Source organism: Garra rufa, chromosome 25 (genome assembly GCF_049309525.1).
Source record: "Garra rufa chromosome 25, GarRuf1.0, whole genome shotgun sequence".
NCBI classification, from domain to species: Eukaryota; Metazoa; Chordata; class Actinopteri; order Cypriniformes; family Cyprinidae; genus Garra; species Garra rufa.
In genome coordinates, this window is record NC_133385.1 from 8474486 (window position 1) to 8490347 (window position 15862).

The 15862-nt window shown below is 29.0% G+C and overlaps 1 protein-coding gene across 1 annotated transcript in view; it reads left to right on the forward strand.

Moving 5' to 3' along the window:
* plxnb2b (plexin b2b) overlaps positions 1-15862 on the forward strand; it is a 52243-nt gene that overhangs the window by 31466 nt on the left and 4915 nt on the right. The window contains exons 15-24 of the mRNA XM_073831555.1: positions 5-82; positions 1720-1831; positions 5816-6016; positions 6089-6268; positions 6417-6553; positions 6657-6757; positions 8612-8841; positions 9400-9581; positions 14050-14116; positions 14531-14698. Of these exons, the coding sequence (XP_073687656.1) occupies positions 5-82; positions 1720-1831; positions 5816-6016; positions 6089-6268; positions 6417-6553; positions 6657-6757; positions 8612-8841; positions 9400-9581; positions 14050-14116; positions 14531-14698 (1456 nt within the window). The remainder of the gene's footprint in view (positions 1-4; positions 83-1719; positions 1832-5815; positions 6017-6088; positions 6269-6416; positions 6554-6656; positions 6758-8611; positions 8842-9399; positions 9582-14049; positions 14117-14530; positions 14699-15862) is intronic.

The window sequence follows — 15862 nt, forward strand, 5'->3', positions numbered from 1 at the left end:
CCATAACCACCATCAGGACGGTCTTTCAGTTCTCCAACAACCCGTCTGTGTCCGACCATCAACCCAGGAGCAGCTTCATCTGGTCAGTTCTGTTTGCCAGAAAATATGGCAACCAGTCCATCCAATATTTTCGTTGCCCACACAACTATTACATCATTACTCATGCGTACACTGATGAATACTGCATTTTGCAAGACATTTTTTAATTGCTATTTAAGTATATTTATTAATTTGTACATCCTAATAAGATATTTTATTTATTTTATATAGTGTGCATAGTGATAATGTATAAAATATGTATGATAAAACTTTTAAGATATATATTTTTATATATGATACATATTTGATTATATATTATTAATATGATCCATAACTTGTATAACATTTATACAGTTTACATAAATATTTTATGTAGTTTTATGAATAATTAAAACATTTATATATGATAAAATATTTTAATTATTATTTTATATTATTTTGTATGGTAATGTTATATATTTTCAATTTTTTTATCATATATATTTTATAAATGATATATATATATATATATATATATATATATATATATATATATATATATATATATATATATATATAAATATTAATATACATTTAAAATATATATATATATATATGATACAATTTTTTAAATATATTTATAATATATAATTTTGTATTATACTGCATAACTTATATGTATATATTAAATTATATACATATTTGATATAGAGTTTTATTAATAATTAAAACTACAATTAATAAAAAATTTAATTAAAATTGTGTATGTTAATGTTTTAGGTTTTCAATTAAAAAGAAAAAAAAGATATATATATATATATATATATATATATATATATATATACAATAAGGTTCATTAGTTAACATTAGTTAACCACATTAGTTAACATGAATTAATAATGAACTGCACTTATACAGTATTTATTAATCTTTGTTAATGTTAATTTCAACGTTTACTAATACATTATTAAAATTTTGTTAACATTAGTTAATGCAGTGTGAACTAACATGAACAAACAATGAACAACTGTATTTCCGTTAACTAATGTTAATAAAGATTAGTTAATACAGTAACAAATGTTTTGCTCATGGTTAGTTCATGTTAGTTAATACATTAACTAATGTTTACCTAATGAACCTTATTGTAAAGTGTTACCAGTAAGTCTTTACGGACCAGGTGGCGCATTAGATCAAGCGCTCATCTCCTGTTTCCAAAATGCATCACAAACTGCTTGACAATTGCATTTACAACATAATTACCTATTCAAACTTGAGCAACCAAGTACTTCTGCGCAAAAGGCTGCACGGATGACATGGATATCTGCGTGCATAGTCTTCCATTAAACTGAGTTGCATTTAGAAGCGTCAATTCAGTTTAATGCATATAGTTTACAGTGCAATTCGACTAGGTATACGTCATCCGCACTAAAATATCAAGGTGAAAGTCATCATATCTTGCGTAGTTTAGACCCAGCTCCCAACAACAACTTTGAGAATAGATTAACGGCGATATTTTTTTTTATCGCCCGATAAGAGTCTCACGTTAACGCAGCACGTTAACGCCGATAACGGCCCACCACTAATATATATATATATATATATCGGCAATTATGATTAAACGTATTTATTAATACCACTGAAAAAAATAAATGTTTTAAAAAAAAAATTATGAACGTGCAATGTATATTTATCATATTTCAGTGGTGGCAGAAAAATCGTGGTGGTGGGTTCTGGATTTGACCTGGTCCAGAAGGCTTCCATCAAGGTGGTGGCATCGGCGGGAGAATGGTCCAGACAAACCGTCCCAGAGGAGGTGAGAGCGAGAAACACTAACCCTGATCTTCAGCGGCTCTCGAGGGAAACATCACTTACTGTTTGTTTTTTGTTTCATCTGTTTCTCTCGCTGTTTTCGTCTTGCATGACTCGCTCGGCTTCTGATTGAAACGACGAGAGCTGCTCCTATCCGAAGCGCTCAACGAGACGGAGATTAAACGAGCGTTTATCTAACGAAAAACTTGATGAACGCTTCATTTCATCTCCCTTATCTGAGGAGAAGCTTTTGTACTCTAGCTCTTTCTCAAGCGGTCTCACTGCTTCCAACGCTTTTGCTCCATCTGTCTATCTATCAGATTTTCCGCCCCCACTTTTAGGAACTTTAGCTGCTCCCCCTCAGAATATCAATTGATTTCCCAGCTGCACTGAAATCTGTTCCTCGGTTTTGCTGTCTGAGGGCTTTCGATCCATGTTAGGGTCAATCATTAACCGGGGCTTGTGAAAAACAAATGCCACCAAAATAAACAAAACAGTCCCACAAATTAAAATGAAATGAAAAAAAAAAAAATGGAAAGTGTCAATTCGCATAATTATTCTTCTTCCACCCTGGAAGTCTATGACAGCCCACTCAGATAAAAGACACACTTAATGTTAACCACGGAAAATTTAGAGTCTATCTTAAACTCTCTAGCGCCACCAATAGGCATATTTCTGCTAATAAGTTTTGAAATTAAAGGACTAGGAGCAAAATGTCTCATACAGAGTCAAATGCATAGCAACATTTTATTTTCTACAGATAAAGATTTTTAGCCATTTAAAATTTTCCAGAAAAATCTACTTCCAAGACGTTTTTTCCAATTTTCACCAAATTGGCTCAGATTATCTTCAGAGCATTTTGGCAAAAACTTATCAAAACTTTTTGATATACCAAACCGTTGTTGTAATGCGTGTTCCATGCATACCAATATTAAATTTTTTTTAATCTAAATTACCAATTTTTAAATTTCTACAGGTCAAGATTTTTTGTAATTTTGAATTTTTGACATAAAATGCTGTATTTTACGAACGTTTTAACATATTGTTATGAATCTTATAGAACTGCTTACGGGAAAGTCATGAAATTCAGCACACAAATAGAGGACAGTCTCATTATTAAGCACAGCAAATTTGCAGTCTCTGACTCAGACTCTCTAGCGCATTCATGTTCCTGCTAATAACTTTTGAACTGTAAGGTCTAAAAGCAAATTCTTTGGCTCATACTTAGTCGAATGCATACAAATTTAAATTTCTAGAGGACAAGATTTTTTGAAATTCTGAATTTTGCTAAAAAATCCACTTTTAAAGACTCGTCCTAGACGGTTTGGCAGATTTTCACCAAAATTGGCTCAGATCATCTTTAGACAATGCTGGCAAAAAGTTAGCAAAAGATTTCCGACACATACCAAGTGTTATACCAAGTTTTGGCACAGCGCCACATACTAGTCAAAAGATATAAAACATTTACTTTTTTGTTCAGAATTTCTGGACAGTTTCTGGACAGTTTAATTGACTGATCTTGTTATATTTGGAGCAGCATACCAATTCAAATGATACACATTTTAAACCATGTCAGCCATTTTGAGCATGAACCATTTCGAATTTTGTAGTGAAATGTTGTATTTACGAATGCTTTAGCATATTGTTATAAATCTTATGTGTCTTATAGAAACCGCTTATGGTAAAGTTATGAAATTCTACACACAAATAGAGGACAGTTTTATTATTTAGCACAGCAAATTTGGAGTCTCTAACTTAAACTCTGTAGCGCCACCAACAGGCCAAATTTGCACTTATGTTTCCACTGATAAGTTTTAAACCGTAAGGTCTAAAAACAGTACCTCATACCGAGTCAAATGCAAAGCAAAATTTAAATTTCTACAGATCAAGATTTCTAGCAATTTTAAATTTTCCAGAAAAATCTACTTCCTGGACAGTTTGTCCAATTGTCACTAAAATTAGCTCGGATCATCTTTAGAGCATTTTGGCAAAAAGTTATCAAAAGCTTTTTTATATACCAAACTGTTTTCGTAATGCTTCTTGCATACCAAAATTTCTTAATTTCAAAATTTTGAATTTCTACAGTTCAAGATTTTTCATAATTTAAAATTTTGTAAAAAATCCACTTTTCAATCTCATCATAGACAATTTGCACGTTTTATTACCAAAACTGAGGCTAAATCTTTGCAATGAATCTTATAGAACTGCTTCGGATTTTGTAGTGAAATTCTGTATTTACGAATACTTTAGTGTATTGTTATGAATCTTATAGAACCACTTATGGGAAAGTTGTGAAATTCTACACACAAATAGAGGACAGTCTCATTATTAAGCACAGCAAATTTGGAGTCTCTTACTCAAACTCTCTAGCACCACCAACAGGCCAAATTTGCACTCATGTTTCTGCTAATAAGTTTTGAACCATAAGGTCTAAAAACATTTTTTTCTCTGATTCCTTGGCTCATACCGAGTCAAATGCATAGCAAACTTTAAATTTCTACAGATCAAGATTTCCAGAAAAATCAGCTTCCGAAATAGTTTGTCCAATTTTCACCAAAATTGGCTCTGATTATCTTCAGAGCATTTTGGCAAAAAGTTATCAAAAGCTTTTTGATATACCAAACCGTTTTTGTAATGCGTATTCCTTGCATACCAGAATTTCTAAATTTCTCAATTTTGAATTTCTACAGGTCAACATTTTTCATAATTTTACATTTTGTGAAAAATCCACTTTTCAAACTCATCCTAGACAATTTGCCCATTTTTCACCAAAATTGGCTCAGATAATCTTCAGACAATACTTTTTTTAAAGATTTATTTTTGGGCATTTTTGCCCCTATTTTGATAGGACAGATCACTATTGACAGGAAGCGAAGTGGGAGAGAGATAGGGGGCGGAATCGGGAAAGGTCCTTGAGTTGGGATTCGAACACGGGATGCCCGGAGCACAATGGCGCTGTATGTCGGCACGCTGCCCACAAGGCTATCAACGCCAACATCTTCAAACAATACTGGCAAAAGGTCAAAAAGTTAACAAAAGATTTCCAAAAGACCAAACTGTTCTCGGAAAGCATGTTAACAAATTTGACTAAATTTGTGCAAAAATGGACACGAGGTTAAATCTTTGCAATGAATCTTGAAGAACTGCTTCAAATTTTGTAGTGAAATGCTGTATTTACGAATGCTTTATTATTTATATGAATCTTATAGAACCGCTTATGGGAGTCTCAAACTCTAGCGCCACCAACAGGCCAAATTTTCACTCATCTTTCTGCTGATCGTAAGGTCTAAAAGCAAAATACTCTCGGATTCCTTGGCTAATTTCAGACGAATGCATAGCAAAATTAAAAATTTCTAAAAATCAAGATTTGTTGCAATTTGACGCGGTTTGTTCGTAAATGGACATGAGGCTAGATTTCTGCAATGCTTTAGCGGATTCTGACCAAACTTGGTATGTGTTATAACAAGCATGATCTGAGGGTACATGAGTAGTTTTGGCACAGCACCATGTAATGGCTCCATACTGCAGAGTTCAGCTTCAACCCTAATCAAACACATCTGAATTAACCAAACAAGGTGTTCAATGCTACTTAATTACAGACAGGTGTGTTGAAGCAGGCATAGAACTTAAGTCTCCAGGAAGGTAGGTCGCCAAGGGCGGGGTTGAAGAACCCTGGTCTTTACTGAGTAATTAAAGACAGCTCCTTAGCTCTTCATTTTGCCTCTTTTGTGCTTGGCCCCTTAATTGCTGCTTGCAGTTATATTTACATATAGATCGCACACGCTCACTGACTTAAGTCTGTGCGTTCGCGACGTATGCAAATGTAAAAAGATTCCGCTTCAGTGATTATTACAGGAGTTTTTGAAAAAATTAAGATAGATTAGAACTAGACTGACATCCTAGATCGACATGGTTGTCTATGTAGCCAGAATATGACTTACTTTCTCAGTTTAAACAAGTGACGTTAACACGTCTCTCTCATTTCCAGTTTGTGGAGCGAGCCAAGCACAAAAACGACACCGTGATCACATTTGTGTCACCTGCGGTCAACGAGTCTCAGTTCTTCAGGACGTACGTCCAGCTCGATGACCTCCAGACAGAGCTGACGCCGTTTGAGTATCACCCCGACCCTACGTTCGATCGCCTCAGCAAGACCGTTATCACTGAGAACAGCATGATCATTGTCACTGTGAGTATCCCCTTTGAAATATCATTCAGCCAAAGGTTTTTCAGGCTCGTAAACGTGTTTTTGCTGTCTCAGGGTCGTGGTTTTTCTAAAGCGATGACGGCGAAGGAGGCGCAGGCGTTTGTGGGAGACGCCCCATGTAATGTGAACACGTTACAGGATGATAAATTATTCCTGGACCCGCCCTCAACCACACCCAGTGCTCGATCTAAGAGACAGAGGAGAGACACCGGCTCCGACCCACTGGACCTTGTGGTGAGAGAACAACATCCGTCATTCACATTTACTCATCCATTCATATATTTATTTCTTACAAATAGAAATTATTTATATCATATTCATTCATCCATCCATTCCTAACACAGCCTCTCTCTCTCTCTCTCTCTCTCTCTCTCTCTCTCAGATTAAGTTTGGCAATGGCGAGTGGTTGGTCGGCTCAGTTCGATACGAGAGGAAGTACAATCTCCCACTGCCCATCATCATCCCGGCGGTGGTTGTTCCCATGCTTCTGATTATCGCCATTTCCGTCGTCTGCTACAGGTTAAAAAGAAGAACTTCACTTCCCACAATGGCCTTGAGCTGTTCGTCTGAGTGAACGTTTGATGTCATGAACTTGTGAATTCATCTCCTCGTCTGTGTGTAGGAGGAAGAGCCAGCAGGCAGAGCGAGAGTACGAGAAAGTGAAGCATCAGCTGGAGAATCTGGAGGAGAGTGTTCGCGACCGCTGCAAAAAAGAGTTCACAGGTCACATGTGCACACATCAACTTGTTACAATGGCAACGAAACAGCTTTTCTTTGTGTCTACAACAGAAAAATGTCAAGAGCGGTTTATATTACTTAACTGTTCCTTCGGGAAAGTTACTGACGAGTCGACTAGTCTCAGTGTGTGTGGCTTCTGTAACTTCTTTGTATCTTTTATTCGGCTAAAGCATGCTATAAGCACTCTAATCTAAAACTATTTGATCTCACTAATTAAATATTTGGTTGTTGGATGACTGCCAACACTCATTCCTAGTATGCTGATATTTATCAAATAATCTATCTGTTTCTCCTTCTACCTATCCTTCTACTTATTTTTTATTTATCTATCTATCTATCTATCTATCTATCTATCTATCTATCTATCTATCTATCTATCTACTGTTTATGTATATATTCTTCCAACTATTTTTATTTAATCAGTTATCTCTCTAACTACTCTAACTATACCACCTATTTTTTTGTTTATCGGTTATCGGACTATTTATTTATTTATTTATTTATTTATTATCTAATGTTTATATATCTTACCACCTATTTTTATTTATAGTTTATCTCTCTATGTATTTATTTATTAATCTATCGATTAATTAATCTACTGTTTACAAATCTTTCCACCTGTTTTTTTTTATTTATCGGTTATCTCTCAATTTATTTATTTATCTATCACTTAATCCACGGTTCACCTATTTTTTATTTATCGTTATCTCTCTGACTATTTATTTATTTATTTATTTATTTATTTATTTATTTATTCATTTATCTATCAGTCAATCTACTGTTTATATATCTTTCCACCTATTTTTTATTTATCGGTTATCTCTCTGACTATTTATTTATTTATTTATTTATTTATTTATCTATCAATCAATCAATCTACTGTTTATATTTCCACCTATTTTTTATTTATCGGTTATCTCTCTGACTATTTATTTATCTATCTATCAATCAATCTACTGTTTATGTATCTTTCCACCTTTTTTTATTTATCGGTTATCTCTCTGACTATTTATTTATTTATTTATTTATTTATCTATCAATCAATCTACTGTTTATATTTCCACCTATTTTTTATTTATCGGTTATCTCTCTGACTATTTATTTATTTATTTATTTATTTATCTATCAATCAATCTACTGTTTATATTTCCACCTATTTTTTATTTATCAGTTATCTCTCTGACTATTTATTTATCTATCTATCAATCAATCTACTGTTTATGTATCTTTCCACCTTTTTTTATTTATCGGTTATCTCTCTGACTATTTTTTTATTTATTTATCTATTAATTAATCTACTGTTTATATATCTTTCCACCTTTTTTCATTAAGCATTATCTCTCTGACTATTAATTATTTAATTAATTAATTTATTTATCTATCTACTACTTTATATATCTTTCCATCTATTTTTTGTTTATCGGTTATCTAAATAATTATTAATTTATTTAATGTTTACATTTTTTCCACCTATTTTTTGTTTAACGTTATCTGACTATTTATTAATTTATTATAATTTACTATAAAAATATGCAAAAAATATTAATTCCAAATATTTTTTACATTTTTATGTATATATCCATGGTTTATCTATCCTTCCACCCTTTTATTTATTCATTTATCCATCAACCCATGGTATTTGCATTGAATTTCAGTCAATAGCGTGGTTTTGATACATACTAATAAAATCAATCTACAAGTCTAGGAACTTGAGCTGGTTTTTAATTCTCGATCTGGTATTTAAAACCCAATCTCAAAACTGTCTAAATAAGTTTACTTGCATCTGTCGAGTGTGAAGCAAACACTTCATTAACATTGAACCTGTCACTTCCTGTGTAGATCTGATGATTGAAATGGAGGACCACACTAACGACATCAGCGAGGGCCGGATCCCGTTCCTAGACTACAAGACCTACACAGACCGCGTCTTCTTCCTGCCCTCAAAGGACGGCGCCAACGACGTCATGATCACCGGCAAACTGGATATCCCAGAATCCCGCAGGGCTACGGTCACCCAGGCGCTCAACCAGTTTTCCAACCTGCTCAACAGCAAAACTTTCCTCATCAATGTATGAAACACACACACACACACACACACACACACACAATCTGTAATTACGATCCATTTATAGACTCTTCACCTACTCATTTTAAACCATTCTGCACAGTTAATAGCGGGAAAGGTCAGTAAATTAATATTTGACGATAATTGTCGAAGGTTTCTCATCAGAAACAACACACAGCCTTTAGACGTTCGCTCAATTATAGCGAATGACACTAAAATGGCCCCGGAGGACTTAATCAGCTCCTGCGCTCTCATTAAACTCTTTTATATTCATGGCACAAACACAATTAAACATTTACATCTAATGACACACATGTATACACATAAACAGCCACACCATCAGTGTTTTAGGACCGGCTTGTAATTATCTCCCCAGTGTTTATATCGTTACCCACCACACACAAAAGTCCATCGTAACCAGACAGTAATAAACATAATGATCATTAGAATATAACAAGATTCTCATTTAAGATGTAAATCTGAATGCGGAATACTTTTAATCATACTGGGAAGTCGATTTGGTTTAATTAGTGTTTGTAAACAGTAATCTCTCTGTGTGAAGTTCATCAGGACGCTGGAGGGCCGGCCGGATTTTAACGCCAGGGCCAAAGTGTATTTCGCGTCTTTGCTGACCGTGGCGCTTCACGGTAAACTGGAGTATTACACAGACATCATGAGGACGCTTCTGCTGGGGCTCATGGAGGATTATGTTCACAGCAAAAACCCTAAACTGCTGCTCCGCAGGTGAGACACATAAGACACAACTTACTGTAAAAAAAAAAAAAAAGGCTGATGCATATTGTAATTTTTCAAATTCGCAGTCTGTATTTAGGTTTATTTTTGTGTTTATTTCACTTTTAGTACTTTATTTATTTAAGTTAGTTGCCAAGGCATCATTTCCAATTTTAGTTTTTTCCAAAATTATTTTTTATTTAGTTTTTTTGTTTATTTTATTTTATTTTATTTTTAAAATGTTATTTTGTTTTATTTCAGCTTTATTTTGTTTGATTATTTCAGCTTTATTGTATTTTATTTATTTATTTTATTTTACTTTTTACAGAAACATATCTAGGTCACACATCCCCATTTCCCCCACATCCACACTTTTTATTATTTAGTATTATTTTACTTTTTCATTTATTTATTTATTTTTTTAACTTTAAGGTCATTTTTAATACATTCTCTTTACTATAATACAGCGATTTTTTAATATAATAGTCATATATTATTTGTTAAATGCATATTTTATTTCAGCTTTATTTTATTTTAATATTTCAGCTTTATTTCCATTTTATTTTATTTTAGCTTCTTATTTAATTTTATTTACCAAAACAATTTTGATTTTCACAAAATCTAGGTTTTTATTATTTTATAATATAAATTATTATTTTTTATTATTTTTGTTTTTTTTAATTTATTCTATTTTTTATCTTAAGGCAATATTTATTACATTGTCTTTAATATAATACAGTGATTCTTTTTTAATAGTCATAAATTATTTATTATATGCTGATTTTATTTCAGCTTTATTTTCTATTTCTACTCTATTTTATTTTGTTTTTGTTTCTTTTTATAATATTATTATTATAATACTTTTTTATAAATATAATTTTTTTTATTTTAAGGTAATTTTTATTACAATCTCGTACTATCTACTACAATACAGTGACTTTTTTATAATAGTCATATATAATTTATTAATGTATTATATTCATATTTTATTTCAGCTTTATATAACTTTATTTTATTTCAGCCTTTTATTTTATTTACCAACACAATTTTGATTTTCACAGAAACACATCTAGGTCACACATTTTATTTATTATATGATTTTATTTTAAGGTATTATTTATTCCATTCTCTTTACCATAATACAGTGATTTTTTTTTATAATAATCAAATATAATTTATTAATTTATTATATGCATATTTTATTTCAGCTTTTTTATTTTATTTCAGCTCTATATTTTATTTTATATTAATTACTAAAATTTTAATTTTAACAGAAACATATCTAAGTCACACATCCCCATTTTTAATATTTGATAATACATTATTACTATTACTATTATTTAACTTTATTTATTATAATTTTGTTATTTTAAGGTCATTTTTATTACATTCTCTTTACTGTAATAAAGCAATTAAAAACATAATTTATTAATTTATTATATGCATATTTTATTTCAGCTTTATTTTATGTTATTAGCTATATTTCAGCTTTATTTATTTTATTTCATTTACCAAAAAATTGGTAAATACAATGAATTTTTTAATAATAGTCATAATTTATTTTATTTTATTTACCAACAAAATTGGTAAATACAGTGATTTTTTTGTTTTATTTTATATTTAAGTTGTATTTTATTTTATTCACTTTATTTATTTTATTTACCAAAATTTTTTATATAATAGTCATATTTTATTTTATTTACCAAAAAAAATCTTTTTTTAATACAGTCACTTATAATTTATTAAATATGCATTCTAAAACAATTATTTTTATTATTAAAATGGAAAAAAAAAACTTTTAATTATTTTATAATATATGTTATTATCACTAATTTACTTTTTTATTTATTCGATTTTTTATTTGAAGTAATTTTTATTATATTATCATATGAAGTTTGTTTATGAAGTTTGTGGCATTGAGTCATTCAAATATATTCAGAGTTTTAGTTCGAGGCAGTCAAAGACAAGCAAACATCCTCCAGCATGACTGTAAAATAGATGGTTATTAATTTTGGATGGACTACAAAACCTACAGTGAGAGACAAAGCCAAACTCCTGCTACGTGAGAGATTGTACAAACACTTTCTCGTATGCCAAATTAAGATTTAAAACCATAAAAAACACAAACCTCTCTGTCCCAAAGCCCATCCAGATTCACAACACTCTCCAGCAGCGATATGTTCACATGCTTGTCTGATTGTCATAGTTGGATGCTGATGCTAATTATGGTTGTTTGTCATTGACTGAAATGAGTGTGGAAGTGTTGATTAAAGCTGTGAGCCACTGGAGGCCGAGCGTTACACTGATCTTAACACAGTTAAGGGCCGTTGTTGAAGCAGAAACCACTTCAAATCACTGTAACGTACAGCCTCAAGTGGCTCGTTGCTTTCATTAACAACCAGCAACCGCAACATCATAAAACATATCCATGTTCAGTAAATAACTATGGCTATTATTAATACTAATCATAAAGCACAATTATTTCATCATGTAATCTAGTTCATTAGCCTGACTGTTGGCTGTTTACGTGTTGTGTTAATATAGAGTTTAACTGACAGCTCAGATTGGATAGCAGCTTTAAATGTGATTTCAGAGATTTAGTTTTATAATAGAAGTAATGTTAGGAGGTTTGCAGGAAGAAAAGCATTAATGTTTTCTTTATGTGACCCTGGACCACAAACCCAGTCATAAGTGTACCATTAAAAGCTAAATAAATAAGCTTTCCATTGATGTATGGTTTGTTAGGATAGGACAATATTTGGTCGACATACAATTATTTAAAAATCTGGAATCTGAGAGTGCAAAAAAAAATCTGAATATTTAGAAAATCGCCTTTAAAGTTGTCCGAATGAAGTTCTTAGCAATGCATATTACTAATCAAAAATTAAGTTTTGATATATTTACGGTAGGAAATTTACAAAATATTTTTATGGAACATGATCTTTACTTGATATGCTTATGATTTTTGGCAAAAAAGAAAAATCGATCATTTTGACCCTTACAATGTATTTTTGGCTATTGCTACAAATATACGCTTGCTACTTAAGACTGTTTTTTTGGTCCAGGGTCACAAATATCATTTTATATACAAGGCAATTTTCCTAATATTATTATTTATATGATTTTTAAGTATTTTTTACAATTTAATTATTAATTTAACAGGTAGGTTTTTTAATATAAAATATATACAATTATTTATTCGTTTTTATCATTTTATTTATAATGCCTTTTTAATAAGTGTTTTAATATAAAATTGTTTTTATTTTGTTTTTTATTTATTGTTTAAATTTTATATGCGATTTTAGTTTGCATTTTATATACGATTATTCATTTTTTATGATTTAATTATTAATTTGACATTTTTTCGATTTTATTATTAATTTTACTTTATATGATTTTAGTTTACATTTTATATACGATTATTCATTTTTATGATCTAATTATTAATTGTACATTTTTGTGATTTAATAATAAATGTAACTTGTTTTACTTTTTATGATTAAATTAATTATTAATTAAAATGCAAAAAAAATCATTTTAATTTTTTTATTGTCCTTTTATTGAATATTATACAATATTTTAATATTGCTTATTTATTAATTGTTTTAAATTATTTTATTATTTTATTTAATTTGCAATTATATATTTAAATAATATAAATGTGTTTATACTGTATTTAATATTAAATTATGTATTAATTTTTATTATTTAATTCATTAGTTGGTAAACACTGTTTTAGTGAATTGTAGTTATTAAGTGTTTTAATATAAGTAGTTTTTATTTATTTATTTATTATTATTATTATTTATTGTTTTACTATATATATATATATATATATATTAAATCATAAAAATGAATAAATACTTTCATATATATATATATATATATATATATATATATATATGTGTGTGTGTGTGTGTGTGTATAATTTTTTTTATATGAAAGTATTTTTTATGATTTCATTAATTATTAGCTTTTTTTACCAACTCATGAGCTCTACAATTTAATAATTAATTTTACTATTTACTTTGATTTCATTGATTATTAGCTTTTTTATCAACTCATGAGCTCCAGTTTGGCAAACTGTTTTAGCGAATCTTAGTTATGAAGTGTTTTAATATAAAATTGTGTTTAGTTTATTGTTTTATATTTATTAATTGTTGACACACATACATTCTCTAATTTTTATTTTAAATTATACATTTTATACAGAATTTAAATTGTTTTTATATTAAATAATTTCTTCGTTTTTACAATTTGATAATTAATTTACTATTTACTTTGATAAAATTAATTATTAGCTTCTTGTCAACTCATAAACCCCACTTTATTATATAAAATATAATTTTATATATTGTTTTTACATAAAATTATTCATTCATTTTTACAATTCAATAATGAATTTTACTATTTACTTTGATTTAATTAATGTTTTAGTGAATATTAGATAGTAAGTGTGTGTATTTGTGTTCGTTCGCAGGTCTGAAACGGTGGTGGAAAGGATGCTGAGTAACTGGATGTCCATCTGTCTCTATCAGTACCTGAAGGTAAAAATATAAAACATGACACACGTTCATAAAGATTCACTCATATTTCATTTAACAATACATTGAGATTTAATGATCAAGTCAAATCTTGATCTGGACGCTTCATCTTTCAGGAAGTATTACACGCTTCACCTATAATTTCATATCACATTTGATGAGTTTTATTAGTATTTTAAGGTCATTTAGTGTCTGGTTTTGTTCCGTCCACAGCGTGTTTCAGCGAAGCTTTGATATTCATGAGTTTGACTGATGATAATGCTGCTTAATGAAGTAGCGTCTGTTCTTCATCTGCATGAATCAGCACTTCAGTCACTGACACACTTCAACTGTAAATTGTTGAAAGCCTGAGCTGATGTACAGGTGTGTGTCTGTGGGTAATGAATAGGCCGTGTTAAAGTGCTGTTGTTTGTTCAGGACAGCGCCGGAGAGCCGCTCTACAAACTCTTCAGGGCCATAAAGCACCAGATTGAAAAGGGGCCGGTGGACGCACAGGTCAAGAAAGCCAAATACACGCTCAACGACACTGGCCTTCTCGGAGATGACGTGGAGTACATAGTGCTGGTACGTCTGCTTGTTTTAGATGTTTCTTTATGTTTAGACATCCTAACAACAGCCTGATGTGATTTGATCAGAAGAAAATGTTTGTGGAGTTTTCACACTTTTTATTTGTTGATAAAAAAGGACATTTTAGGGGTTTTTTGTTAGTGGTACTATAACAAAACAATGAGAATGGTGTCTTTATATAATTGACTATATTAATAAAAATTTTGGATAAACACATCTAATATACAGTCATATAATTTCCTACATTTTAGTTTATGAAAAAGCAGTTCGAATAAATGAATGAAAATGATATAGGCTAGTAATAATGTAACAATGTAATAAAACACAAATTCTTATAATAAAAATCATTTATTTATATCAAATTGCATTATATACGCATATTACAAATGTGTTGTAAATATGCATAATAAACATACATTTTATGTAATATAATTATGTGAATTTATAATAAAATTATATATGAAGTATTATACAATTGAAATTTTATTATAAATATAATTTATACAAATCTATACATATTATATACACATATTACACATTTATTGTAAATATGTACAATATATTTGTCATCCAAGTATTACAAATATATTATAAATAAAATATAATACATTTATTATAATATAAAAAACATTAATATTTATAGTTTTTATATTCGTGTCATTTATATATATATATATATATATATATATATATATATATATATATATATATATATATATATATATATATATATATATATATATATATATATATATATATATATATATATATATATATATATATTATATATATATATATATATATATATATATATATATATATATATATATATATATATATATATATATATATATATATATATATATATATATATATATATATATATATATATATATATATATATTATATATATATATATATATATATATATATATATATATATATATATATATATAATATATATATATATATATAATATATATATATATATATATATATATATATATATATATATATATATATATATATATATATATATATATATATATATATATATATATATATATATATATATATATATATATATATATATATATATATATATATATATATATATATATATATATATATATATATATATATATATATATATATATATATATATATATATAATATATATAT